This window comes from Poecilia formosa, unplaced genomic scaffold, assembly GCF_000485575.1.
Source record: "Poecilia formosa unplaced genomic scaffold, Poecilia_formosa-5.1.2 Scaffold4, whole genome shotgun sequence".
Classification (NCBI taxonomy): Eukaryota; Metazoa; Chordata; class Actinopteri; order Cyprinodontiformes; family Poeciliidae; genus Poecilia; species Poecilia formosa.
The window spans coordinates 3077564-3104357 of record NW_006799943.1 but is presented as its reverse complement, the minus strand read 5'-3'; the positions used below and the strand labels follow the sequence as shown (position 1 = coordinate 3104357).

Below are 26794 nucleotides of genomic sequence, written 5' to 3'. Positions count from 1 at the left end.
CTATACAGTAATTTTTTTTTTTGGGGGTGAGTTAATAAAATAACTTTTGATGACATTTCAATTCATTGAGGTGCATCTTCACCTGCTTTCCCTACTTTACTGAAGCACATGCTAGTTTCGCCACCGACGTCACAAACCTCACAGCACTTTACGTTTTTAAAGAAACTCTCAAATCACAACGACGAATCCTTCCACAGAACTTTTCCACCCAACCAGGTCCACGCCGCTCACACAAATCAGGAACTTCAAAGCACTTCAAAATAAACCGAACCCACGTCTTCCCTCTACTAGGCTAAATATGACAAAAGGAGACTCAACCAAATCTCAGCATTTAGTTGTGTTTTTTTCCAAATGGGAAGTGAAAAATATGAAAATTATAAAGCATTCATAAAAAGTGAAACTTTACAATGTAGGAAGTAGTAGTGACTCATCGTGAGCAACCTTTTTTTTCTTTTCTTTTTTACAAAGAAATCAAAATTAGTTTCAAATAAATGGATATGTCATATGCAGTCAAAAAACAAACAAAAAAATAAAATCAAGATTCATAATGTTTTAGACTAAATCAAATAAGGGAAGATCAAAGAAGAATCTGGAAATTAAATAAGGTTTCAAAGGCTCACCGAAAGTTTGTATTGAAGACGAAACTGACAGCTACCGTCGAATCTGTACAAATGTGATCTACAATTATATGGCGAGTTGTAAAAAGCAGTAAGAAAAAAAATATATCAACTGTCGAAAGATCTTTCAAAAAAGAAAAATAGATCATTTTAGAGATCTTACTGTCGAATAACCATTTTCTAAAAAAAAAAACCCCAATAAATTATAGACAAAAAAAATTTATATTTTAGAACAGAAACAAAAGTCTACGAATGATTATTTGAAAAAGGAAAACAGGATGAAGATCTGTTGTTTCAGACATTTTTCTTAAACAGCTATCTGACTAATACACTAAACTACTGGAGACGAGCACAGAGGGGAGGAGGGTGCTGTGGGGTGAGGGGAGGTGTGATAGTCATCTGCAGCAGCCCACAGGGCCTGTGGGGCCCGCAGGGCCAGCGGTGCCGGGGGCCGTCTCCAGGCTGCTGTCCGTGTCGGTCAGGGTGGGGTCGGAGGACAAGGACGTGGAGGGATGGTGCTGCTGCCGAGGGCTGCTGCTCACTGCTGCACCTGTACTATGAGGAACAGGAAAAGGTCAGAGGTCAGTCGGTTACTGTTAAAAGGGGTCGAGGGGGTCATGGGCAAACCTGAGACTGCAGATGGGAATTACTGCAGGTATGAGGTTTCTGTGAAAAAGAATAAATCTATGCAGGTGACATTTTATAGCTAAAGCTAAACAGCTAAATTAGCTAAATAAAAAGATTCAACTAATTCTAATTATGGCTTCACAGATTGAAGTTTTCTGGCCGATCAATGATCTTTAAACTGCCCAATGAGCTGCTGATTTTTTAGATTGAAAAGTTGCTAAATATTATAATAGTCAGCTGGCCGATTTATTGGTACACCCCTAATTCTAAAAATCATTAATTAAGATAGAGTCCCAATTATGTTTCATCCGATTTCTAATGGTCAGCTTTTAAAGATTTGTCAAATAAAAGGCTAATTAATGGTTAAATGAACTATTTGTCCCCATTATCTGACATTAGATGCCAAAAACAGTTACAGTCAATACAAAACACAACTAATAATAAAATGCTGGTTGTTTTGTGGTAAATATCTTAGGTGACAGTTTTTCTGTAGTTCTCTTACAGGCATTTATTACAGGTCATAAATGCAGAATCTACGGTGGCCCAGAGAGGTCAACAGAATGTAAAAGCAACAAGTTATGCTAGAAAGTTTAGCATAACTTGCATTTTAGCTTTTGAATTTTATTGACCCTTCTAGGCCACATTAACAATCAGGGACTTTTGGTTGTGGACTGTTACTACATATTTAGTATTTAACAACATGCCTGCTCCTATAAATGAAAGATTATAGGCATAAAAGTTTGAATAAAAAAGAAACACAATAAAACTCCACCAACCTATAGACGCAGGCTGTCCCCTGATGACGCCATTCTTCGTCCTTTCCTCCCAGTCCAGCACTTCTTTATATATCAACTCTGCACAAATAGAACAATACATGCTTCTGCATTCAGCTGCTCTTTGGTTCATTCAGTTCAAAATGTAACAGGAGGAGAAAGGAAACAATCACATTTTGGTGATCTAAATGTAGTCTCTTGTTATGTAAAGACTTCGGTTACTTTGAAAATAAACTTTTAAGGATTTACTGTAGAAAAAAAGTGGATTACCTGTTTGTAAAACGACAGATGTGACATTTTTATGGAACATTTTGTGTGTTTTACACAATGCTGAGAAAAATAAGACAAAACTAGTACAGAAGTAGATAAAAAAAATCATGTTGGATGTGATAAATCTACAAGACCTTTTTTTCTACATAATTTTCCACATGATAAAAAATGAAATATAAAAAGTGGAAAAACTTGTAGAGTCAGGCAAGGAGCGTCCATCAATCTGTCTGTTGTCTAAGCAGAAAAACTCCAGTCCCGGATTCAAACTCCTGACCTTCTTGCTGCTAGGCAACAGAAACTATCCATCATGCAGCCACAAGGGGCATTTATTAACTAAATGACAGTCATATTGGTGCAGAGTATTGAGAGTACAAACTGATATTTATTAAATGTGCTGCAACATTCTCCAGGTTGGATTCATCTAAAATTATTCAGAAAATGAATGTTTGCCTCTCAAATTACTGTGAAATGATCCCAAAATAAAAGACCATAAATGTTTCTGTCACTGATGTTTCAGGCTCATTTTAAACTTGCATGCGTCACTCTGATGTTTCCACATCACTGAATTCCACCACAACATCAGGAAATGTCTGATTTCTGGGTTAGACGACGTGACGTGTCGGCTGTTCACGGCGTGTGAAAAAAAGACGAGAGCTTCTCCTTTACCTTTCCACTCCTCCACTGTGTGCTCCCGCTCATCCAGCTGCTTGTCTGTGATGGCGGGCGGCGGCTTTAAAACAAAGCAGACACACAGACACACAGTCGGATGCTTTAGTCTGCCTGTTGAATGTTTCTCCTCAACAACAAGCAACGGGAAGCAGAAACATTCATTGTGTATTTCAGAGTGAATGAACAATATCAAGGCAGATAGTCTGGATGTCTGCAGTGTGCGCTTCATGTGGTTACGTCTAATCCTAATGCACACCTTGAATTTTCATGGTTTGTGGATGTTTCTATTTTATAATATTGGATTGGGTGGATAAAATGTCCAAAACTTTGGATATTGTGTTATGACCCTAACTTTGCCTTAAAGTGCTCAACATCTTCATCACCGATTGTTTTCTTAGGGTGTTTTCACACCGGACAGTATCTTAGTAGACTCTGTTCGACTGGAGACCAAAGTTGCAACATTTGTGACATTTTTGATTCAAACCCTTTACCTCCTCACCTGTGGTGGCGCTACAACAAAAAACACAGAGTAGAAACGACATGAAACTCTGAAGAAGACACTGAGCGCAACATCCTTCTTCACAAAATGGAAACAAAAATGGAGAGCCGTCAGGATTTTTCTTTCGTCTTTGGTAAAAAAAAAACAGTGATTTCTCTTGTTAGCGCTACACTTGCGCATTTGTTTAGTTGTATTTACCCATAATGCCCTGCACAATACTCAGCTTCCTGCTTTTGGAGCGGTATCTAGTCTACATGGTGTTCACATATGAATTCAAACCGTACCAGAGTTCACTTCAACTGAGCCCAGTAAAAGGTTTTTAGGCAAAACAGAGAACGCTTCAAAAGCAAGAAGCTGACTACAGCACAGGGCATTCTGGGTAAATATAACCAAAACAAACACAAGAGTCTAGAGCTAGCAAGAGAAATAGATTGTGGTCTTTTATCAAAGACAAAAGAGAAATCCTGCAACCTCTGAAATCTGACAGCACTCTTTGTTTCCATTTCGTGAAGAAAGTAGTTGTGTTTTGTGTCTTCTTCAGAGGTTTTTATATTGTTTCCTTCAGTGGTTCTTGGTTCAGCGCCCCCACAGGTGAGGAGGTGAACACATTTTTCCAACATGTTTGGTTCAAAAATGTGGTTGTAGAGAAATCCTACAACTGCTAAAATCTGACACTCCATTTTTGATTACATTTCGTGACGGAGGAGATTGCATTGAAATGAGCTGCACAGAGTGAAAACGCAATAAATGTTGCAATTTTGGTTCTCACAATCAACTTTATGCTTCTAAAAAATAGAAAAGGTCAAGGGGGTGTGAATAGATTTCCAGAGAACTGTAAATATTTAGGGTAAAACAAAAAACCTACAATATTGTGTATTCAAAACAAGTAGGTCTCAGTTTTCATTTTATGCTTTGTACACATTGTTGATCTTTTTTTGCCTTAATGGATTCACACGTTCATCCAACCCAGTTGCCTCTCATCCACAAGTTAAAGTTTGTTTGCACAGACCAGAAACGACCCGTCTTCTCCATCCAGAGACGGCCTGAGAGCTGATGTGATAATGAGGCGCCACATCGCAGTGTGTGTAGAAATGCACTTGTCAAATCTAAATGTTCAGTGTTCGTGACACAGGAGACGAATGAAAGCAGCCATTTGCTCCATATGCCAATCTGCCTGATTACAGTCATAAATCATGATGTGTCGGATGAGTCATTGTGTTTCTAAAGAAACTTCTTGTGTTCGTCACTGAATTCAAAGGCTGAACTTTGCAGCACAAACGTCTATTTCTAGTCAAGACTGTAGAACTTGAGTCTACAGGGTTTCTGCAGGCTTCACCAGCTCAAATTCAAGACCATTATGAATTCAATTTAAGTGCATCAAGACTTGTAACATAGTGGTTATGTTACAGGCTGGAATGCACTGTTCCTTTAAATATCTTTCTTTACTTGTTATCATAGCTGCATGTGTGGCTTTCTATTCTGCATTAGCCACCAAGGGAGCAAAACTGACATTTCTGGGGTTTGTTTGTGGCTCTTGGCAGTAGTTTTATGCTCGTCACACTGCATATGGCTCTCTATAGTCTTAATAAATGTAGCATCATATGGGTTGGCAACAACAGTGATACAATGGTGAAGAAAACGAACACCGTCCAGCTAAATGCAGATAAATTTGCAGTTGCTTGCTAATTACCGTTAGCCTCAATTGCCTCAAGTAACAGGAATGCAATAAAGTTGTCTGCGTTCAACTCAATAATAAAAACTGCATAGATTTACATAGATATTAACAGTGCTGCCATCACAAAGTTTAAGATTTGTGATTAACGAATTTAAGGCCAACTTACCTTTTTATTAATCAATTTCAGACATTTTAAGACTTTTTAAGTGTGACTGGACACTCTTGATGTAGGAAACTATAAAAAGAGCTTCTCCAACAATACTTTCATAGTACGTATCGAGAGTTATAACTAATTATCCCAAAGATTTAAATATGATGACTACTATGATTTGCTATTGATGTATTTTCTAAATAAGCACAAATAAGGTAGGTTCTGTGGCTTTGAGCAATAAGTCCATCGTGACTCGTTGTTTCTAAAGCGTCTTTGGTTTGACCTGAAGTACTTACTGCCTCCACTTCAGTCGGATCGTACCACACGTTAATGTAAGGGTGCTGGAGAGCCTCGTCCACAGAGATCCGCTTGGAAGCGTCTATTACCAGCATTTTGGATAGAAGGTCCCTGGCTTGGCTCGCTGAGAGGAACGAGAAAAAGAAAAAAAAAAAGAAAAAATCAGGTTAGATATCTAATCTGTTCCAGCTGAGTGGGTTTGTTGTTTGTAAGTGTGATTCATTTCCAGCTGGAACCGGATGTCGGAGGTGGTGGGAGACGAAGCAGGGAATGACAGCTGAGAAATAAGAAACAGCTACAGAAAAATGAGCAAAAAAGGGAAAAGGCTTATTTCAGAAAAAGATGAAGGAGTACAAGAGTTTTTAAGTAGCTGGAATTAAAAAGTTGCAGTGTAGTTAAAGTTCCTCCAGGTTAGATTCCAATCTCTTCTCGATCAAGTAGCTTACAGATGAAGCAGCCATTTTTAACCTAGTTACCCTTACCTGACAGGTTAGAAATGTCTTACAAAAAGAAAAACACCCGAAAATATTTTTATAAGTTCATGTAAACCTTCAAACCAGCTTTTTAACAGACTGGGAACCAAAAAAAGACCAGTTGGCGCTCACCTTTCAGCTTGTTGTGTTCAGAGTCAGCAGGGAACAGGACATCGGGGAAGAGCTTCTCAAAGCTGTAGCCGGCGTAACGCGGCCGGTTCTCCACGTAGGTCCTCACCGACTGGTTGAGCTTCATGAGGAACTCCTGAGACGGCGTCCCCAGCTGCTCGATCACCTTGTTCCACTGGTCAATATCTTGCGTGAACGATATTAAGAAAACTACAAAGATGGATCTGCAAACGCTCCAATCATGGTCGTAGATGAAGAGGAAAACACATTTTTCTGAAGATGGATGTTTTCCAGTCAGCCTCACTGAGAGGATCTACTTACCAAATGAATTCTAATGACCGCTACTGATTGTTTTACATGTCAGCTGAAGTTTCAGTTGCTCACCTTTAACTAACCCAGAGGCTGAAATATAAGAATTTGGTTTTTGTTTGTAAGAAGCAAAAAAAAAAAAACACCACATAAATACAGATGTAACACACAACACAACTAAATGCTTGTTGACATCTTTGTTCCACCTTTACAATAAACACAAAGGACAGGATTATATGCATAAAGGTGACTAAAGATAAGACAATGAGGAACATGTCTGTGGCTTAATATCTCATTACAACAGTTGACATTTCTGTGGTCAAAAAATAATACATTAAAGCTCTGATAATGATTATTTTTCCAAATCAAATAATTTTTTCTATACTTAGTTTGTTTTATGAAATGCATATGAACATAACTTGAAGAATTATAAGTGTATAAAAAATGAAACAACTGGTAAATGTCATTTCTGAACTTTTTCAACCTACAAAGTAAAAGACCTAAATTAATGTGATTGCACAAATGTGTGCATCCTTAAAGCTGCAGTATGCAACTCTAATTAAAAAAAATTGTTTTACATATTTGTTGAAACTGTCATTATGTCGTGACAGTATAATTGGATAATCTCATTATTATTATCTCATAGTAGTTGGCGCGGGATTGGTTGTTTCCAATGCTAACAAGAAACAGCCAATCAGAGCCAGGAGGCGGGTCTTACTGCTGTGAATCATCCTCCATGTGGCGCTGCTCCTCTCACCCTCCCCCCTGGTTAATTCCAGTTAAAGTCACTGTTATAGGAGGGTGTCCATACTTACGCAGTCATTTATTTATTCTCTTTTTTTGCAGAACATTTTGGTTTGTTTTCCACTGAATTTTACAGGTTTTACATCACAATAAAGGTTGAAAAAGTTCTGAAATCATTAATTGTGGCCTAAATTTCTTTTTTCAATATGACAAAAACCTGGTATGAGGGGTGGGTAAACTTTTAAAATCGACTGAGACTTTGAGCTAGATAACACTTTTAAGTTAGGTTACATCCTTTTATAAAAGTTGTGTAACTCGAAGAATAATAAGAGGAACATGCAAGTAATTTTTATGGCAAGAATGTCATAGCAGAAAATCAGCCGATGCTGAAAAGTTTCTTTAGACCTGGACATCTTTCTTTGAGTTCATAAAATTAGTTTACTGAAAAAAATAAAATTGACTATTTTTGAATTTTCACGCTGGAAAACTATGCTGAAACACCTGGAAATGTTGGTATTCTGAACAGGAGGAAACGTCTCTCCAACCTCAACACAGCATTGGAAGTTGCTGAACTTTATCGCCCATTTAATATGGAGAAAACCTGAAGTTCTCGTTTTGTGTGCAAAGATGTCAGACAAACACAGAAACTGAGTATTCAGATTACAGTGAGGTGGGGGTGGGGGGAAGGGGAGCAGTTGGATGGAGGTTTAACTTAAGGATACGATCAGTGCCTGGAAACAACACACTACCTCGGACCATTTCAGCCATGATGCATCCAACAGACCAGACATCAACTGAAAAATGAAATGACAACCACCAAATTAGCATGCAAACCAAAAAAGAAAGCAAACAGGACAACAATAAAAACAAAATGGGGGGAAAAATCAGAAGTAAAACTCATGATGGACATGAGGTGGCGTGACAACGGAATGATTTCATGCGGTTCAGTGCATTCTGGTCGAGGTCCGGGTCCCACAAAGCTTCATCTACTGAAACAGATTAATAGTGCGTTTTAAAGGGGTTTTGTTAGAGGGTCACCAATTGTAGTTCTCTGACCGATCACCGGTTTAAAAAAAAAGAAAAAGAAAAAGATTTGCCAATGCCAAAGATTTTTCTTGTCTGAAAAGTTGCTAAATATATCAACAGAGTTGGCAACAGTGTGGGTTACTATAGCGACGCTCGCACAGCAAATCTTGATGCTCAATTAGGATTTATTTTTAATAGCTGAAATCTGCTTCTTTGGTTGTTCAGACTACTAATTAAATGCGACAGCAGTCACATTTTTGTGAATGGTTTAGAAACCTAAAGAGATTCCAAATAGATGTCATACAGCAGCGCACCGATTCTGGAAATAATAACGGACACATCCGACTATGAGTCAGTTTCAAAGTTTATTCAGCAAAATCAGTCAACAGCATCATCACAAGCTCAAAAGCATAAAGGAAGATATTAAAATTAAGGATAACTAATAGCAATGACCATTTGTGGAGCATCAACTACAACTTCTTCTCTAGATGCGTAGTCGGGACTAACAGCGGTGGGACTTCTGCAAACGTATTTTATAGTTTATAACTTTCATTTTCAGCCACTGTTTACGTCTTCTGGTGCAGAATAATGACTCACGTTGTTTCACGTCAATAATGTAAAAGTCGGATAAAATGCAGCATGATTGTTCAGACTGCAGACGCTTTGAAAACAATCAGATGCGTCACTGAATTAATACCACATATGGAAGTGGCTCAAATCTGACTTTTTTGGGGGGGTGAAAAAGTCGGGTATGTGTGTATGTGGGCAAAAAATACAGATTTGGGCCAAGTTTGCCAGCTGTGTGAACCTAGCTTATTGCTAACCGTGTACATGTAGAAGTGAATGATAGTCAGTCTTTTCTCACAGCAGAGTGAAAGGGGACCGATTGTCCAATGGTCCGATTTTCAGACATTGCGATGCTGGATAAGATCGGCTTCTCATGCTAGCATCGGCTGATCTTAATCTACGTTAAAAATCGGAATTGCGCATCAAAACCTGCTGTGTGAACGTAGCCGTAGTCACAGCTAACTTAGCAAATTCGTCCTTATATTTAGCACAAGAAAATCTCACATTAAAGAGAAAAAAAAAAGTCTGCCAGTCAGTAAACTGCAATCAGTGCATCCCTAGCCAAAGCCCTTTATTATCATTGCTGATTTATCAATGCACCGAAATTTGTTACTGAATTTGACTCCTTTTTAATAAGTCGAATTTAAGAGATTGTTTTGATGTTGAACAATCCCTTAAATGTGAGACTCTGACTCTCGTTTCTGTGCATCAATGCAGCTTCTATATCCTCACTGCACCCCACTGCAGATACTTACAATTTAATTTCATGCAAACATAACCAAATAAAGAGACATTTCTTTACTGAGGGAGCTATAAAAAACAGCAGTAGCAGGAGGATAAATAAGGCTAATTTATGGTATTTTGACTTCTCCTCTGTTGAAAAGCAAACTATTAAAATTCCGTTGGGGTCTTTCATGTGACAGTCACAGCGCCGCTAGCGACAATGTTGCTGCTCGAGCGGATAGAGTCGTCTGTGTATCCGCAGAGACAGCAGGTGGGTAGTAGCAAGTCACACTGCCACAGGGACGGGGTAAAAATATATATATTTTTTTTTTAATTCAAAGAAATTGAATTTTAATAGTTGCATTTGACAGGAGAAAAAGTTAACATGAAAGACTTTGTGCAAACGTTCTGTCAAGCAGCTCAAGGATACAATCCCTTCCAGGAAAAAGGATTTTGTGGCGAACCATTTCTGCCATAATGCAGCCCACAGCCCAAATATCCACTACATGAGTGCAGCGTTGAAGGAGGGAGAAGAGAAGGGGAGCCACAGATGCAACAGGTCAGCAGGAAGAATTAGGGCCAGCGATTTACTGTTCAACACCTCAAAAATACTGCAAGATAATCAAGCCTTAATCACCAAAAACTCACCTAGTGGTTATTATTACGCTCTGCTCACTGGCTACCATATCTGTGGACTATCAACACCAGACCTTGCTTTCAGGAAGACGCCATTTTGATTAGGAGGAAAAAATGGAAACCTGTCATTCCTGCCAGGCTGTTACACTTGCCTCACAGATAAACACTGTAAACTAATTCTGGCCCTGATTTTAGTGGAGTAGATTCTGGCAAAAAAGAAAAAAAAAAAAAAGTGTTCACGTCAATTCATCGTTTTGTATTTTGCCACAAAGGAGAAGAAAAATGAAACGTGGTTTTCAACACTTTTTAGAAGTAAAATTTGGACTTTTCCCAAACAGTAATGAGTAAATAGTTTGTAGAAGTGGCTCGGATGAAGTGGCTGTTTTACATGTTTCTGATGTTTATGACCACACCGCTGTGCAAGAAAAGCTCCAGCTCAATCAGTGTGGACAGAGTATCAGTGTGTGTGCTAAAGTGTGGACTTTGACTGGGCCATTTCAGAATAAGAAATACCAAAACCATCAGTCTCAAAACAACCTAAAAAATAGCTGGATTTCATTTTAAGACATCGGAGTGAAGAGAACCGACTACAGACGCAGGTCACACTTTTTCCGATTTCTATTAAAAGATTTTGAAAACCACAAATCCTTTTCTTTCACTTTGTGTTGGACTAACAAACAAACAAACTAGAAGGTTGTGTTTGTGATCTTTATCCAGGTCTGAAGGAGAAACTGCTGAGTCATGCACAGGAGCCTGTTTTTCATAATGGCAGCTTTTAGCCAGGCCTCATTAAGCTCAAAACCAGAAACTTTTGAATAAAACATCAAACACATGCTGAAGCACTGCTGCCACCACCAGAGTCTTCACACAGGAAGTTCACCCCACAAAGCAAGGATGCCCCACATGCCAACTTCCCCTCTGAGTGTAACCTTTACCGAATCAGTGTGTGTGTGTGTGTGTGTGTGTGTGTGTGTGTGTGTGTTTGGGAAGTGCCGCTGAAACACCTCAGCAGGAGGGAGGGTGGGGATTAGGGACATGCAGCGGCCCAGTCCCTGACCAGCCGTTCCCCGCCTTCTCCATCACTCACCGTTGGCCTGGTAACCCATGCCCAGGATGACCTCGGGGGCGCGGTAGTAGCGGGTCACTACGTAGGGCGTCATGAGGAGGCCGGTGGCAGCGGTCCTGGCCAGGCCAAAGTCCAGGATCTTCAGTGTGCAGTCAGACTTTACTACAATGTTGCTGGGCTTCAGGTCCTGCACCGAAAACACAAAAACATAACAGACCATTAAAAACTGATCGAGCTGATGGATTTTGATTCATTACAGGAAGTCAAATATTCTGTATCGGTTTGAGTCACTTGAGAGTTCCTACATATTTATTACAGAAATGAGGACATTTTCAGGCTGAAAATGACAGAAAATTAACATTTTTAAATCATTAATCAAAAAGGGGGTAGGGACAGATGGATAACAAATGGATAGCGACGCATATCGGAAAAATAGCACACAATAGCGACGCATGGTAACAGAGACAGATAGCAATGGATAGTGAAGAATAGCAACAGATAACGATGAATACAGATGCACAGTAATGGATCGTGATAAATAATGATGGATAGTGACGTATAGTATCGGCTCCTGACAGACAGTGACAGCTGCCCAACACATGGTGTGTCAGCAGGACCCACCCTGTGTATGATGCCTGCAGCATGGAGGTGTTTAATCCCACACAGCATCTGGTAGAGCAGGTAGGACAGCCTCTCGTGGTCCAGCTCCATCTGAATCACTTGACACAGGTTGGCGTCCATCAGCTCCATCACTAGATACCTGCAGAGAAACAACTCCTGTTACCATGGATCCTCACAAAGGAGGCACTGCAGCATAACCTTCACATGTTGGCCTAAACCAGGCTGCACTACATGAACTAGTCCTGCTTTGATGCCACTCTGCAGACCATGTGGTTATTAGACAGAAGCTGGAAATATGATCGTCTAAAAATGGAGAACAAATGCCAGTCCCATACACGTCTTCACAAATTTCAACAACATCCAGTCACGGCTCCTGTGATGCACGTGTGTGTTCATGTAAACAAACAAACCAAATGGAGTCTCCTCTCCTCTCATCCTCTATTGCTGACTGAGTCTGGAAGCCCTCCGGCCGTGATTTGTCCACTTTCCTTTTTAGCTCCAATCAGGCAGACGGAGCCGCATAGAAACACACAGCCGAACCCTCTATTACACACACACACACACACACACACACACACACACACTTTCTTTGTGTTCCATTAATCATGGGAGCGCTCATCATACTTCATAAAACAATAATCATTTGTTATTTATGTAATCTAATGTGACCTACTGAAATGTAGTACTGAGATATACTCCAGTTTTTGGAAATTTAAAAACTTACTACAGGCATATTTTGTTGAGGCGAACCCAGTTTAAACACTTTAAACTTCAAAGCAGGAACATTTTATAACTTTTTTTTTTTACAACCATTCTAATCCCAATTCCCTCAATTACTATGATGATTACATTCTAATATATCTTAGATAAAAACTCGAGACTGAAAGGAAAAATGACAACAAGCAGTTTCCATAAAACAAGGACTTCCACTTTGAGCTAAAGAGAAGAACTGCTGTCCTGAAATCCATTTCATCCGAGTTGTGTCAGCGTATCCACAACTCCCAGAGAATCAGTAAAAATTGACATCATTTTCAGGTTTGCCTGAGCTCTAAACTGGGCTCTAGTTCAGTTGGTTATCTTTATCAGAACTTTGTTAATGCTACGTGTTGCCTTGGAATCTGGAGGGAGATTATTAGCATCATACAATGTAGGGCTGAAACGATTAATTGTGTTATTTATATTCATTGTGATTAACGGGTTATTGAAATAGCCATCCAGTTAATAATAGTAATCGATTAATGATATACAAACTAGAAAATAAGGACATTTGTTCAATAAACTGACTCAGAGTTGTAATTTAGCCAAAACTGTACAAAAATACATAAACATTTTGCATTTAAGATGAAAAAAAAAAAACCCACCTTTGTTTATATGTTTTATCCGATTAATCGATTAATCTTCTGAACAACTGAGCAAATAATTGATAGCTAAAATAATGGTTAGTTGCAGCCCTGAGTCCAACCAATAACTCAAACTTCACAACCAGAGAGACATCCACACTCACACATCTTGGAACTCCTCCAGTGTCTTCTGAGGCGTGAAGACGTTTAACAGGCCGATGATCTGGGGAAATAGAAAAAAAAACTTCAAAATGCAGGACTTGTAATGATCTCTGCAGACCCCACACATTCTGGACACAAGCCGTTTAGATTTTAATCTTCAGAGTGCTATTTGTTAAAAGCAGCCGTCACAAAGACGGCAGTGAACACTGTGAGACCAAACAGGCTTAAATGCATTACCAACATTTATATCAGACACATGGCTCTTCATAAACATACATGTTCTGTTCCTTTTATTTCATGTAAAGCTGGAAACCAAAGTCAGATTCCTTTTTCTGAACATTCTTCTGTCAACAGCAGAAGGGGAAACCAGTGGATTGATGTATGATGGTAATACTGATGAGCCGGCAGCTTCCTCGTTTACTCTCTGTCTCTGAATATGGCTGCATATCAGTAGATGATGTTTTTGTAATGAAGACAGATACAGCCCAATTAGAGGGATGCACAGTGACGGCTAACATTTTCCAGAGATTCCCTCAGGGTCAGCTTCACTCTGACTGAACATCTCGGCCTCTCTCTACTGAATCTTACTCGTTTGTCACTCTGGACGCTGTGCTGCCTCAAATATACGTTTGTTTGTTTAAAGTCAGCTTTAATTGTGTGATCGCTAAAACCAGGAAGATTAGAACGGTAGAAGCGGAGCTCTTACGTTCTTGTGGTTGACACATTTCATGAGCACCAGCTCCCTGTAGGCCCGCTTGGCGTGGGTTTGGTTCTGGAAGGGCCGGCTCAGCTTCTTGATGGCAACGTTCCTCTCCAAGTTGTGGTCATACGCTGAACTGATGAGACAGAAATAAAAGAGAAAAAAATGCAGTTAGTAATGATGCATCTGGGAAAAATAAAATTTACCGTTTGTCACAGTTATTTCTTATATACGTTTTGATTTATTTTGCAAAAGAATAAAGAAAACCCCAGGAACAAAGGGACATTTTCCCCTTTGTTAAGATATTTAATCTGTTTAGCTTTAATTTGAAAAGTGACTGAATATGATCTCCCAAAATGAAGGAACTCAGCTGGCCTATTTTTTGGTGCACTTATCAAAAACATGTCTTCCCTCACATCTTTAGCTGGATGCGGAGAACTCCTCTCCTATGTATATAGAAAATTGCATCACAATAGGAAAAAAACTGCTAGTTATGAATTTTTTTTTCCCCATTACCATCTGCAAAACTTCACCAAAATGTTCAGCTGAAAGTTTTGTTTAAAAAGCAGAGCATAGCATAAATAGAAATGAACTGACCCACATCTATAATGTCTAATAGTTCTTTCATTTCTTCTCAGAACGAACATTAAGTAAGAAGGAACGAGGTGAAGCCGGCATGGAGTCACATTAGCTCTTCTTTGTAGCTTGTGTGCTGCTAATGTATCAATAACAAAGAACAGTAAATATTCAATTCACTGGAGCAAGAGGTAGAACTTAAGAGCTAATATTTGTTAGGAACACTGAAATATCGTCAAACATCAGTTTTTTGTCCCTGTCAGAAACCCAGACTCACCAGACAATTCCCTGTGCTCCGGATCCAATAGGTCTGAGGTTCTGGTAGCGCTTCAGGACCGTAAAAGTTGAATCGCCCACATCTATGCTGTAATACTCCTTTTCACGCTTGTTCCGGTTCATGATGAAACCTTGGTAGAACTCTGAGGCTGGGCATCCAAGAAGGGCAGGCCTCTCAAGATCTGCAGTGGAGACGGAGCATACGCTTAGGTTCATTAAAAAAATAAAAAAATAAAAAAATAGAGATAAAACAAGTGATTTTGTTAGAGGTGAAAAAAAATTCTGCTCTTAAATATATATATATTTTTAAAAACAAATAATTTACTTATAACCATTTTCTTTATGTTAAAAGGTTAAAATTATATTTTTAAAAAATGTGTCGGTGTTTATTTTGTTGTAAAATCCGTCGCACCTTAAACTCCAGTCCGTGAAAATATTATTATTCATTCATATTTTATTTGACCGTGAAACTAAAGAATTGCGCTGAACATAGATGATTCTCTATTATGACAGAAGATATTAATAAAAAGAGAAACTTAATTTGCATCCATTTACTGACTGGCTTTAGTGGATGCAGAGTTTGCTTCCCATCTTTTGCAAAGTCAGCATCGTGTGGCAGTGAACGCACCATGAAACGTAGAAACACATCACAAAGATCGTACAGATCCATTTGTTGGGGATTTCTTGGTGATAATTGAGCTTTTTTTTGTTATTGTTGTTAACGTTGCCTGTGAAATTCCACTCAGTGTTTTCTAGAGTATTCAGGCTTTGTTGGCTGTGAACAGAAGGAAAAATGGAAAACCACAAACTGTACACAGAACCAGTTCAACCGCCCGGGTCCCGGCACCGGTTCAGCAGTATGACAGGTATGTCAGTGTGTCAGTACCTCACAAAGCAAAAGCATCTTTAACACGGGGTTTCTGTAAGACGGACTTAACTCAATTCAAGATTCTTAGAGATTTTTAGGATTTAAACAAAATCAAGTTTTCACATAACTTGTATCAAAGTTACATAGAAACGCAACATAAAATCAAAGTTACGTTTTTACATGGAAAAAACGTAAGTAGCCCGTTTCATGCATCAGCAGCATGTTTGGCCTGTATATAATAATAAACTACATCAGGATTATTGATCACAGTGGATGTGACAAGGATGGACAAACATTTTGATCGATTTTCTTTTTTTACTGGTTTATAACTTATAAAAACTCAAGGTATCAATAATTGTCTCTCACACCTTCCTCCAGATTTTTTATTCCACCTGTTATTTTTAATGACTCCCTTCGCAATTATTTTATTGATCAAGTATTAATTGCTAATAACTCTCCACATATACACAACTAAAGTCAGGTCTTGCTCCTGCTACAGTAGCTGCATTTCCATTGACCATATAATTTCGCAAATGAGAAGTTCTACAATAAATTTGTTTAAAGAAAGTGCCCCAATTTTGGAAAAAAACAACAAAAAATAATTTTTCAGAAAAATGCGTGTTATCAGCTTCAGCTTTTAGAGAGAAATCAATAGATGTTGATAGTTTAACATCTCAGTACCGGTCCGATAAGTAAAACTGGACATTAACAACTGACGCTTATTTACATCTTGTTCCCTTTTAGTCATTTTTTATGGTGTCTAAAGGCTAGGGGAATATTCTACAAAGGTGAATAGTGGTTATTGGGTGTAACAGCACTATCAATATCAGACTTCGGTACTGGCCCAAATTTCAACCCTTACAGGTCAAATTGGACCAAATCAGCAGGACAGAACATCACATCAGAACTCGGACACAACGGAAAACAATCGGTGCAGCTGCAATTATATTGAAATGGATTTCTTCTGATGTAGATGAAACCAACTCCTTAAAGAGAATTTTTGTCATAAATGATCAACCTTAAATGTGCAAATGCAGGCCTCATTCTACAAGGCTCAATTAAAGTCTACAATCACCAGCAAAAGCTCTGATTCAGATGGCAGAAAATCAACCTGGTCATGCACACAATCCAACACGGCATCAATTCCAGAGATTACTGCGCCTCTGAAATGCATCAGATGAACTGTACATGTAGTCTGCATGAAATCTAAACGCTGGGGTTATGGAGCAGTGACCCAGGCAGAGGGAGACAGGAAGCAGGAAGCAGGGTTTCATGCTGGGTATGAGGATGACAAACCATTAGTGGGATTTGGAGCACTGAACTGAGAAGATACAGGCTTTGCAGAGACTTGTCTGAATACTGCCATCTTACCCCACCCATTCCCTTTTCCCATCAGTAAACCTACAAGTCTTTTCCTGTTCTCCCACCCCTCTATTCATAGGTAACCCCAGTTCTTTAGTTGGTCCAGTTTATCTGAGCCAGTCCTGGGAGCAGTTAAGACAGGAGCAAGCAACACAAAAGCAGCAGCCTGATTAAAAGTCAGTCAATTGACAAGATGGTCAAAGATTGATTGCAGTGCAACATTTGCTCTGAAAACTACAGGTACAGAAAATAACCGATTCTATAGAGAATCACAATTCCTAATCCTGGAGATTCAGAGTCAGAGTTTGCTCCAGTGTACTATAAGCCTGGTGGGACACCAGGCTTCACTTGCTCCCCACCAGGCTAAGCGTTGTTTGTTTTAAATGGGTTTTTTTTTATAGATCAGTAGCAGTGACAGTAAAGATGGATTAAGCCATGTTTATAGTTGATGCACTGAACGTTCCTGCACCAGCCCATTAGTCACATTCTATTATTTCCAAATTATGATGCCTGCTGTGTACCTCCAGATTTTTGTAACATTTAACATTTTTGAAAAAAAAAAAACAAAACAAAAAAAACATGGTGGACCACTGGTGGATCACCCTAGTGCTTCTACCAGCAGGCTGAAAATGCTGAAAAATTAAATGTCTAAATTGTCTTTGCCGCTCCTAATTGCTAGTATAACACATATCACATTACCCGCCCACTCATCCGCCCTAGAAGTCTGTCCACCATATGTATTTTGATGAAGTCTTTGATATTTTTTTTAATTAAAAAAAAACCCATGCAGCTAAACTAACATAATACTGATAATTTAAATTACAGAATTTTATTCACAAACCTATTTTTTGTTTAATTGTAGGCTGATGAAATTTGATACAGCATAGAACCTTATTGAATTGTTTTAAATAAATCTTTTTTCTTCTCAGTCACCTAATTTAGACAGAATCTGTAGAACGTTCAAATAGAAAACCGTTTCTCAATCAAATCAAGACTCTAAAAATCGGAATGGATCGCTAGACACTGAAAGGTCCATCCAGGTGTCTTGGACCGCTGAATGGTTGCCATGGGACATTAAAGGATTTCTCAAGCATGCATGAAAGAATCTAGGCAACACTCTAGGTATTTGATGAAGGAATAGCATTAGAACATGATGTACAGCTCAAAAAAGTAAATTTAACATAACACTGCCCCTTTAAAATTCGCATGACAATCCCCACCTTCCAACATGGCAGCTATAGTGATGCTTTTCTTAAGTAGGAACAGAAAGGATTGGCAGATTTGACTGAAAGTGGATTACTACAGTCACCCTCAGCAAAAGATTTAAGGCTGGCGTGTTAATTCAACTGAGAATTGATGCTTAAAAATTCTGTACACAGACATTTTGTACGTAATCTCACAGACCTGAAATAATTTTGCAAAGACAAATGGACAAACATGTCAGTCTCCAGATGTTTAACCCTCAACTGACTAGCAAATGTCTGTTGAGGATCACCGAGCGATCAGTCTTCGACATAACTCTTAATGCAACAAAAACTCTTTGCATCTTTTTTTCCTAAAACAATTTGAAACATCAATCCTCCAATTAGTAACTATCCCATGCTGTGTGTTGATCACTGGTGGAAAATCCTAGTGAAACCCAGTGAATTTGCATGGTGTGACACATGAAGAGCAAGAGTTCTGAACAGCTTCTGCCTGCTCCTTTCCTCCGAGAGATGCGTGATGCTTTCTGCTTGGCTTCATCTGCGTCGTATTCCCCCTTCCCTCCTGCCATATTCACCTCATCTCAGATCAGAAGTGCATCTAAGCAAAACCGTCCTGGGGCACAGAGAGACGGAGAATGTGTTCACATCACTAAAGAGCTGAAACACAGTCATCTTCCCCTACAGAATGAGGCTAACAGGGGGCTGTTTAGTTTAAAACAGAAAAAGAAAAGACATACACAAGAGTAAACACAGATAAGAAAGCAACAGCTGTAAAAACAGTCCTTGTCCATTCTTATCAGGGAGACTTTCCACACATTTTCTCGGTATCAGAGCTACAGCAGGCCTGATATCCTGTTGCTTTTGCTCTGTTAAGGGAAAAAAATACAACTAATTTATTTGTAAGTGCTGAGTTGAGAGTGAGGACACTTAACAGGGGATTTTTTTGGATCTGGTATGTTTTAGCAGTGTGTGTAGAGCATATGTACTGGGATCAGGAGTGTGGAAATCACAGTGTTTCAATGTGTCAGGATGGGGTCCTGACACAGATGTAATTGGAAATAAAGTTAGCTCTTTAGCATCAGCTTCTGTAAAATACCATTAGTGTGGCGCTTTAGGTTTAGTGCAACCAACTTTTAGCTACTACTGAAATTAGAAAAAGACATTCTGACTCCATACAACTTGACCTTGGTGAAAAAATAACTTGTCCTTTTCCCAAATAACTGCCGGATACCACCCTGCCTTATGAGATCGACAGATACATCGGCCGGCCGATATTCGTGGACTTATTGATTATATATTGTGACAAGAGGTAATATTTCTCTATTATTTCTAACAGTACTAATGTAACATCAGTATTCCATTTTCATTGCTTCCCCAATCATATACTTTTGATCAGTTTTCAATAATTTTTCTCTTTTTCATATTCAGTATTCATTTAATGCAATATTGTTATTTACTGCAACATTTCATTTAATTATTTTCTCTATATTTATGTTTTTATTTACTGCTACTCTTAAATCATGCATTGACTTATTTTCAATATTTCCTTTTTACATTTTGTCCATTCTTGTTTTAAATTGGCATTTGATATAATCGTGTCATTTTTATTGTGTAAATCAAACATGGGGTGAACAGAAGGAAAAAAGGCAGCAAACATCGGTGATCAGTTAGACTGATGTCAAAATAATTGACATCTTCCTTAAAAAATCAGTATCAGTGTAGCTCTAGTTTGCTAGCATTGCTCTAGCAATGTCATGTACCACCAAATATGGCAGCCAGCAAACTTTAGCGATTGATTACATATGCTGAAAATGCAAAGTCGACTGTGACTTGGTGCAATGTACAGACATGCTACAAAAATCATTTTTCATCTTGTCGGCTGCAGAAATAATAATCAGAAGTCAATTCTAACCAGTGTATCTCTTCCCAATCTGAGAAAATCAATTAAAACACACTTTGAATCTCAACGTTTAGCCATGGCTACTATGTGTGGCCATTTAAGGGACTGCTAATTATTCTGGTACGTTCGCCATTTTTAACCTTTGAGATGTTTCTGCCACAGCATGTTAGTTTCCTCACATAATATAACTCAACACCCCTTCATGTCACATTTAGCCTTTTTTTTTCTTTTTTTTTAACAAGCAGCAAAAACTGTCAGCTTAATTTGTCGCAGAAACTGAATCACTTCTGACATGAAAATGCCAAAGCAAATATAGCTGACATTAAGAGTGTATATATTTACTCCCCGCAGAAAGTATGTTTATGTGAATAGATTGTTTCAGCCATCATCAAGTTCTCCCTGAACATCCAGATCCAGTTTGTGTTGACTACAACTCTGGCTAGTCATCAGGTGTGCTCTTCCTGACAATATATGTACCTGAGAGGTTTGATATATCCAAACACAACCCAGCGTGAGGGGTCAGAGGTCTACACCAAAAGCATACATATGGCGTCTGAATATTACTGCCCAGTCACAGAAATACCTTGAGATAACCCGTTACCGTGGGGATATGAAGCCTCGGAGCTAAACTGAACAGCTAACAGAGACAGCTACAGCTACTGCTGTCCATCGCTCCGTAGCTGGGAAACACTTGCATGGACTGCCGGTGAGCTGGCTGAAACAAGGTTACGCTAATGACTTGTTGACAAATGTGTCTGTTTGGAGACTTTTTGAATGGGCAAACCCACTGATCGTGATTGAGTGAGGACTGAAAGCAGCACCACATATTATGCTTATTAAATTAGTGCAGTTTTTAAACTAGGAATTTATTTGTCCAAACAACTGTTAAATATAGTGACCAAAGAGCCAAGTCAACAACAGTGAAGTAAGGCCTGTCATGATAAATTTTGCTGGACAATAAATTTTCCCAGCAGGTATTGCGGTGATGTTTAGAGACCATCTTCAAGTAATATAATAAAGGCATAATAATGCAACATATTCTCAAAGATCAATAAATTTAAATTCTAATGAGCATTTAACACTGGAACTAGAAGACATTTTAAATATCCAAAACAAATAAATAAAATAACAAAAAAACAAGTCAAATGAAATATGAGGTCTCTGTAAACAAAATCGTCCTTCATGAAAAAGAGCCAGAGTTTATTTAGCTTTAATTAGGGATCCTTAACTGTGGGAGACACTTTCATGGAAAACCAATGTTATCCACCGATTTTATCTACCCCCAAAAAAGTGTGAAAATCAGTCCACTGTTGCAAACTTAGAAACTTTGTCGCAATATTTGGCGATTTTTCAAACATAAAAAGCAAATCAGCATCGACTAAAATCGGAATCAGGAGGTCAGGTTTTTTAAAGATCAGTGATTGGCCAAAAACCTGCAATCAGTGCACAGCTAATCTAGATCCATTCAGGTTTGGTGCAGCAGCATGCAGATGAGATGACTGTTAAGAGCCGTGCTCAGAGATACTGTCAGTGTCAAAAGCAATAATTAAGTCACACCTTGACCCAACTGCTGAAAGTAAAAGATCAATAAACCCCATGCACATTAAAGATGAAAAACCATGACAACATAAGTCTGGTCCAACACCACAGATGAGCTCCACTCATGAGAATCATTCCTCTACATGAGCCTCGGTCCTTTTGCTGATCACTTCTTAGGATCTAATCAGGGCTGAAACAATGAATCAGATTAATTGTGATGAATCAATTAAACTGTCAACTAATTCAGTAATCAAATAATCATTAACTGGAATACAGAGACTAAAAAAAACATTTTGATGAAAGAACAACACACTCAGACTGGTAATTAAGCCAAAACTGAACAAAAATGTATACATATTGCATTTGAGAGAGAAAAAAATTCTAAATATGTGTTATCCAGAACCCGTCAGGTGCTATAGTTTTAGCTTCATTTGGTTCAAATTCTGTTAGAAAAATACAAATAAAACTCCTATTAAGAGCCTTTTGTTATTCAAATATTAATCTGTTAATCCAAAAATTAATCACCAGATCAGTCATACACTTCATAAGGCCTGAGCTTTTCTAACATGTTGAGGTTAGGAGTATTTTTAGCTGCAGATACATTCTTTGATACAAATGAGCAAAATGTTCACTAGAGGAATTTCATGTTATTGTAATTTATGCAATAAATGCTTACTTTCTTATTTTTAAAAAAGAAAGACATTTAAATACTTGTTTATTTGCATCTTTTAAATTTTTTTTAATATTGTATAAAAAGGCAGAAGTGATTAAATGAAAAATCTGCAGACTTTTCAATTTTCTTTGTCAGAATAATGGATGGAATAAACGATTATTAAAATAACTGTCAGCTACATCCCTAGACTTAATGTTAATCAATTTTACATAGTGAAAAAAGAAATTAAAGTAAAAGTATTTGTATGTAGTTAAGCCTTCTATTATCCCCAGCTGTTTGATTGAGGATGAACTTTGTTTTACCACCTTATGTCTTATTTGCACAGAAACACGAGACGTGAGCTTCGGACCTGTTTGCACAGCGATGGCCGAACAACAGGAGGACAGAGAAACACCCAACCATGAATCTACGTGACTGTTGGCTGAACTGAGACATGCAATTTGTGTCTCAGTTCGTGTCTCTACGGTATTTGGATCTTTGCAACCAGATCAGACAAAGGACAAACGGCACATTCAACCACCAACTCAGTACACATCTTTACGTACAGATGCTTGCATGCCGAGATTCTGGCCACCTTTCACTTTTTGGTGCAGGAGTCAGGTTTCTTGGTGCATTCCCCTGCAGCAGTGTGCAGTGCATGGAGCCAAAAACATCACTACACAAGCGTCTCAGATCAATAGTGGAACAAGATGCATTTACTGGAAACACAGACAACACGCAAGCTGAAACCTACCTCAGCTTGCTTCAGCTATGATCAAGCTTGATTAATAACGACACTGAAGATGGGTGTGTCCAACCGAATTCAGGCGCCGCGTCCTTTGAAGGACGTCGACGGAAAAGGCTAGAAGTGAGTGGTGGACGGTCAGGAACAAACAAACTACTGAAAACAGTTCAATAGTTGATGTGTTGTGTCGCGTTTTGAAGTAAGTTGAAGCGTGACGTCACACCCCTCATCTCCTCACTGGATGGTACAAGGTTGCTCGCTGATGATGACTAGCATTGGTGTTAGCTGTCGAGTTATCAACAGAACGTGTTAAATCTTAAATGTATGCGTGATATATAAAAGAAGAAGGGACACGGTGCTTTGCTACTAATTGTCAACTCTATGACGACTACAAAACGAAGTCAGGAAAAAGTTCTAATTTAACAAAATAGTGAGGGAGAGGAAAGAAGGTCAGTTTTGCTAGCTTGACTTTGACAACTTTAACTTGTAGATGTGCTGCAGAATTATGTGAGTTTCGATTCAGTTAAAAAAAACAAAAACAAAGGCAACCTACACACCAACTCTCTGGCAGATTATGAGTAGATTAGGAGTTTAAATTAAATAATCAAACACCACTGTGTTAGATGAGCTAACAGCAGCAGTAGCTAATCTACCGCAGCAATTACTTAATCACAAAATAAACATCAAACCTAAAAACATAATACTGCAACGGACTTAATGTTCTGTTCTTTGTGTGGGGAAATGATGGAGGGTTCTTTGATGTTGAATCTTGAAACGTATAGTGGCGCTGTTGTCAGTTGCTATGGCAACAAGTGCGTGGAGAGCGAGAAAAAAGTGGTTTTGAGTTCTTCAATTACTTTTCTGTTTTCTCTTTGCTGTGGAGCGCAGCCCTAAGTTAATACCTACATCTCTAGGTTTCTTTTAGTTAAGGAGTTAAAGATAGAGAATGGCACCAAATGGATCTCTTCTTTAAGCAAAGACCAACTCCTTCACCCTTAAAATCTCAATGCTATTGGTATAATAGCACGTTGCACTAATATGATATAGTTGAGAAACCTAAATAACAGATTAAAAACAATAAATATTTTTGTTGTGGAACTCATATGTCAACTTATTCAATAATTTAGCAGCAAAAATGCTAAAAAAATTTTTATTAAAATGTGAGTAATTTTGATTGATTACAGACACTGTAGTTAACTCAATTGAAAATTTCTCACCAATAGCATATGGATAAAAGCAACTGACAGTATAACTGACAGTTTTACCTTGTAGTGAGTACCTTGTTTGCAAATGCCGCCCTGGGCAACTGCCCATATAAAAAACTGGGTATAATATTCAGCATAGCCAGCATTTTAAAACTACTAATGATTTTGGCAAATGTGCATACCCAAGCCTATTTATGAAATCAGTCATTCTGATAAATATGTTAGTATATTTAAACGACAGTGGGTTATTTTTTTGCTTTACATTCATTCAGTTTCATACTAGCCCTCAACAGAAACATTATGCATGAGCCATTTATTCATGAAATAATCGAAACAGGAATTGGGTCGCCAAACCAAATTGTGTTTAGGGAAGCATAAACGTATGAACCGGTGTAGCATTGACCTTTTACAAAACAACATACAAAAACATAGCCTTGAGTCAGAAAAAGGCAAACACTTGACTATACGCTCCGTTTTACGCTAGCTTACACAAACATGCCCTTTACAGTGTTACCTACTACAAAAGGTGTCGGCTTTTAAGGTAGCAACTGAGCTAAGTCGCATTCAAAGTTGAGGCAGTCAACTTGATGCTAGTTGCTGGAAGCAGGGTGTATTCAAAGGCAACAACTGGTGCTCAGTGTTTACATGGAAGCTGGTATTCTGGCTTTATATGAGCACTGAGTGGAGGTCACCGTTATAGCTCAACATTATGATAGTTTTATGATTAAAAACAGGAGCCGGGGTTTATTTACGGTGCGAGCTCGTGCTAAAGTGTGCGCAGCGCCGACATAAATATGTAACTGTAGAGTGCTTCTCAGCAGTCACTCAGACTGGCTGCCTTCTCGCCTTTAGGCCAGACCTGTCCTGCCTGCTGTGCTGCTCTTCCTAAACGCTACACTAATTTAGAGCAACTCCATTCGGCCCATCCCTCTCCCCCACGGCTGACAATACCACGCAGAAAACAGGTAGAAAAAAAACCTAAACGCAGAGCTCACCCCTCTCCGGTTAATTCCAGCAGTGTCGACCTGCAGCAGCCGCCGCCTGCTGCCTCCCTCAGACGCGAGCTGGACGGGTTTTTATAGGCAGGAAATCCTGGTGGTCTTTAATCCACGTTTTCCCCCCCCAACAGACGCACTCCCGTTAGCTCTCAGTTCAGCAGGCCGGGGTCGCCACAGTAAACATGTGCAGCTCCTACGTAGCCTAATCTCGGTGCTTCCGCGACACAGGCACTTTCTGCCATTTCATACCGACGTCGTCGAAACCTTCCGATGTTTCCTCGGCTGCACAATGAGAGCCGGGGGACGTTCAAGAGCGGCCCGGAAGAAACTGTTTTGCAACGTTTCAAAATGACGTCGCGCGCGACGTGTTATTTACGCTTGCATATACAGTAAACACATTTATTTAGCCAAGAGACATTATAGTATTCTAAACATATTAGCAAAAATACAATAAGTCATCATCAAGAAGTTGATTTTTACTAATGATTATGTTTAAAAACTCATCCACATGGGGTGATATTTCTGTTTTACTTTGATGATTAAGGTTTGCGGCTCATGAAAATTCAGAATTCCACTTCTTAGAAAATTATGAAGGACCAAAAATAAAACGGGTTTTTAATTCATTATTAATATTTATGGCTCTCACTCACAGTGGAAGACTGCTAACCTTACAATCCTCCAATTAGTGACATCTTCAAATAGAAGGGTAAGCTACAAAATGGGATTGCTAAAGACGTTTGCTGTTCACAAAGTGCTGCTTCCAATCATAACAATGGAAAGTTGAGTGGAAGGGGAAAGTGTGGTTTTAAAAAATGGAAAGTTGAGTGGAAGGGGAAAGTGTGGTTTTAAAAAAGGCATATATATATATAACTAGATGATGTCGGCCTTGAGATAATTGTGAAACAAACCCCATTCCAAAATAACATGGAGACTTACAAAGTGTGCACTGCAGGTGGCGTGCTACTGCCCGTAGGATCCGTGAAGAGTGTCTGCAAACTTCTGGTGGTGGTGGCATCATGCTGTGGAGCAATTTTGCCAACAATTTTGCCAACAGCGGCATTGGTATTTAGGTTTAGGGTCAGTTGGTTGGTCACTTTGCCAATAACTACAACAAGTGTTAGCATTATGGTGTTAGTTTCATGCCATTCCATTGTTCAGCTACAAGTACAGTTGGCGTAATATAGAAATTTTTATACGAGATAAAAGGTAAATCATTTTTAAATTTCACCAAAAATAACTAGTTCAAATCTGCATCACATGTCAAAATTGGCTTTGGACGAGATAAAGAGATACATTTCCAACAGATTAGCCAGCAGCAACTAGCAAACACCTGGTGGAACTGTGCATCTGCTGAGCTCATTATACGAGATATTTCTTGGTGCAATGCTGGTAGA

General features: G+C 38.8%; 1 protein-coding gene across 4 annotated transcripts; it reads right to left on the bottom strand.

Annotated features, from left to right (window-relative positions):
- Window positions 1–855: 855 nt before the first annotated feature.
- On the bottom strand, window positions 856–25725 carry mapk8b (mitogen-activated protein kinase 8b). 4 transcript variants are annotated; one of them, XM_016675509.1, is made up of 12 exons: window positions 25398–25725; window positions 14928–15108; window positions 14081–14210; window positions 13377–13435; window positions 11873–12011; window positions 11273–11438; window positions 9980–10051; window positions 6184–6366; window positions 5578–5702; window positions 2954–3017; window positions 2021–2098; window positions 856–1167 (listed from the first exon to the last, which is right to left on the bottom strand). In XM_016675509.1, the coding sequence occupies exons 2-12, from the start codon at window positions 15047–15049 to the stop codon at window positions 1013–1015; spliced, it is 1293 nt and encodes a 430-aa protein (XP_016530995.1). In that variant the 5' UTR covers window positions 15050–15108; window positions 25398–25725; the 3' UTR covers window positions 856–1012. The 4 variants fall into 4 exon arrangements, with proteins under 4 accessions (XP_016530995.1, XP_007560240.1, XP_016531007.1 ...); XM_007560178.2 differs by lacking the exon at window positions 9980–10051 and adding an exon at window positions 7956–8027; XM_016675521.1 differs by lacking the exon at window positions 9980–10051 and adding an exon at window positions 7956–8027 and having other exon boundaries at window positions 1071–1172.
- Between the last annotated feature and the right edge of the window lie 1069 nt (window positions 25726–26794).

Bases quoted from the DNA above. Each gene is read 5' to 3' on its own strand.
- mapk8b (XM_016675509.1), bottom strand. From the start codon at position 15,049: ATGAACCGGAACAAGCGTGAAAAGGAGTATTACAGCATAGATGTGGGC. The intron at 6,367-9,979 runs GTATCCTTGAGC...CGTTCACGCAAG, and splicing joins CCTTTTTCCTGGAAGGGATT to ATATTGACCAGTGGAACAAG. The intron at 1,168-2,020 runs GTTGGTGGAGTT...CTCATAGTACAG, and splicing joins GGGACAGCCTGCGTCTATAG to GTGCAGCAGTGAGCAGCAGC.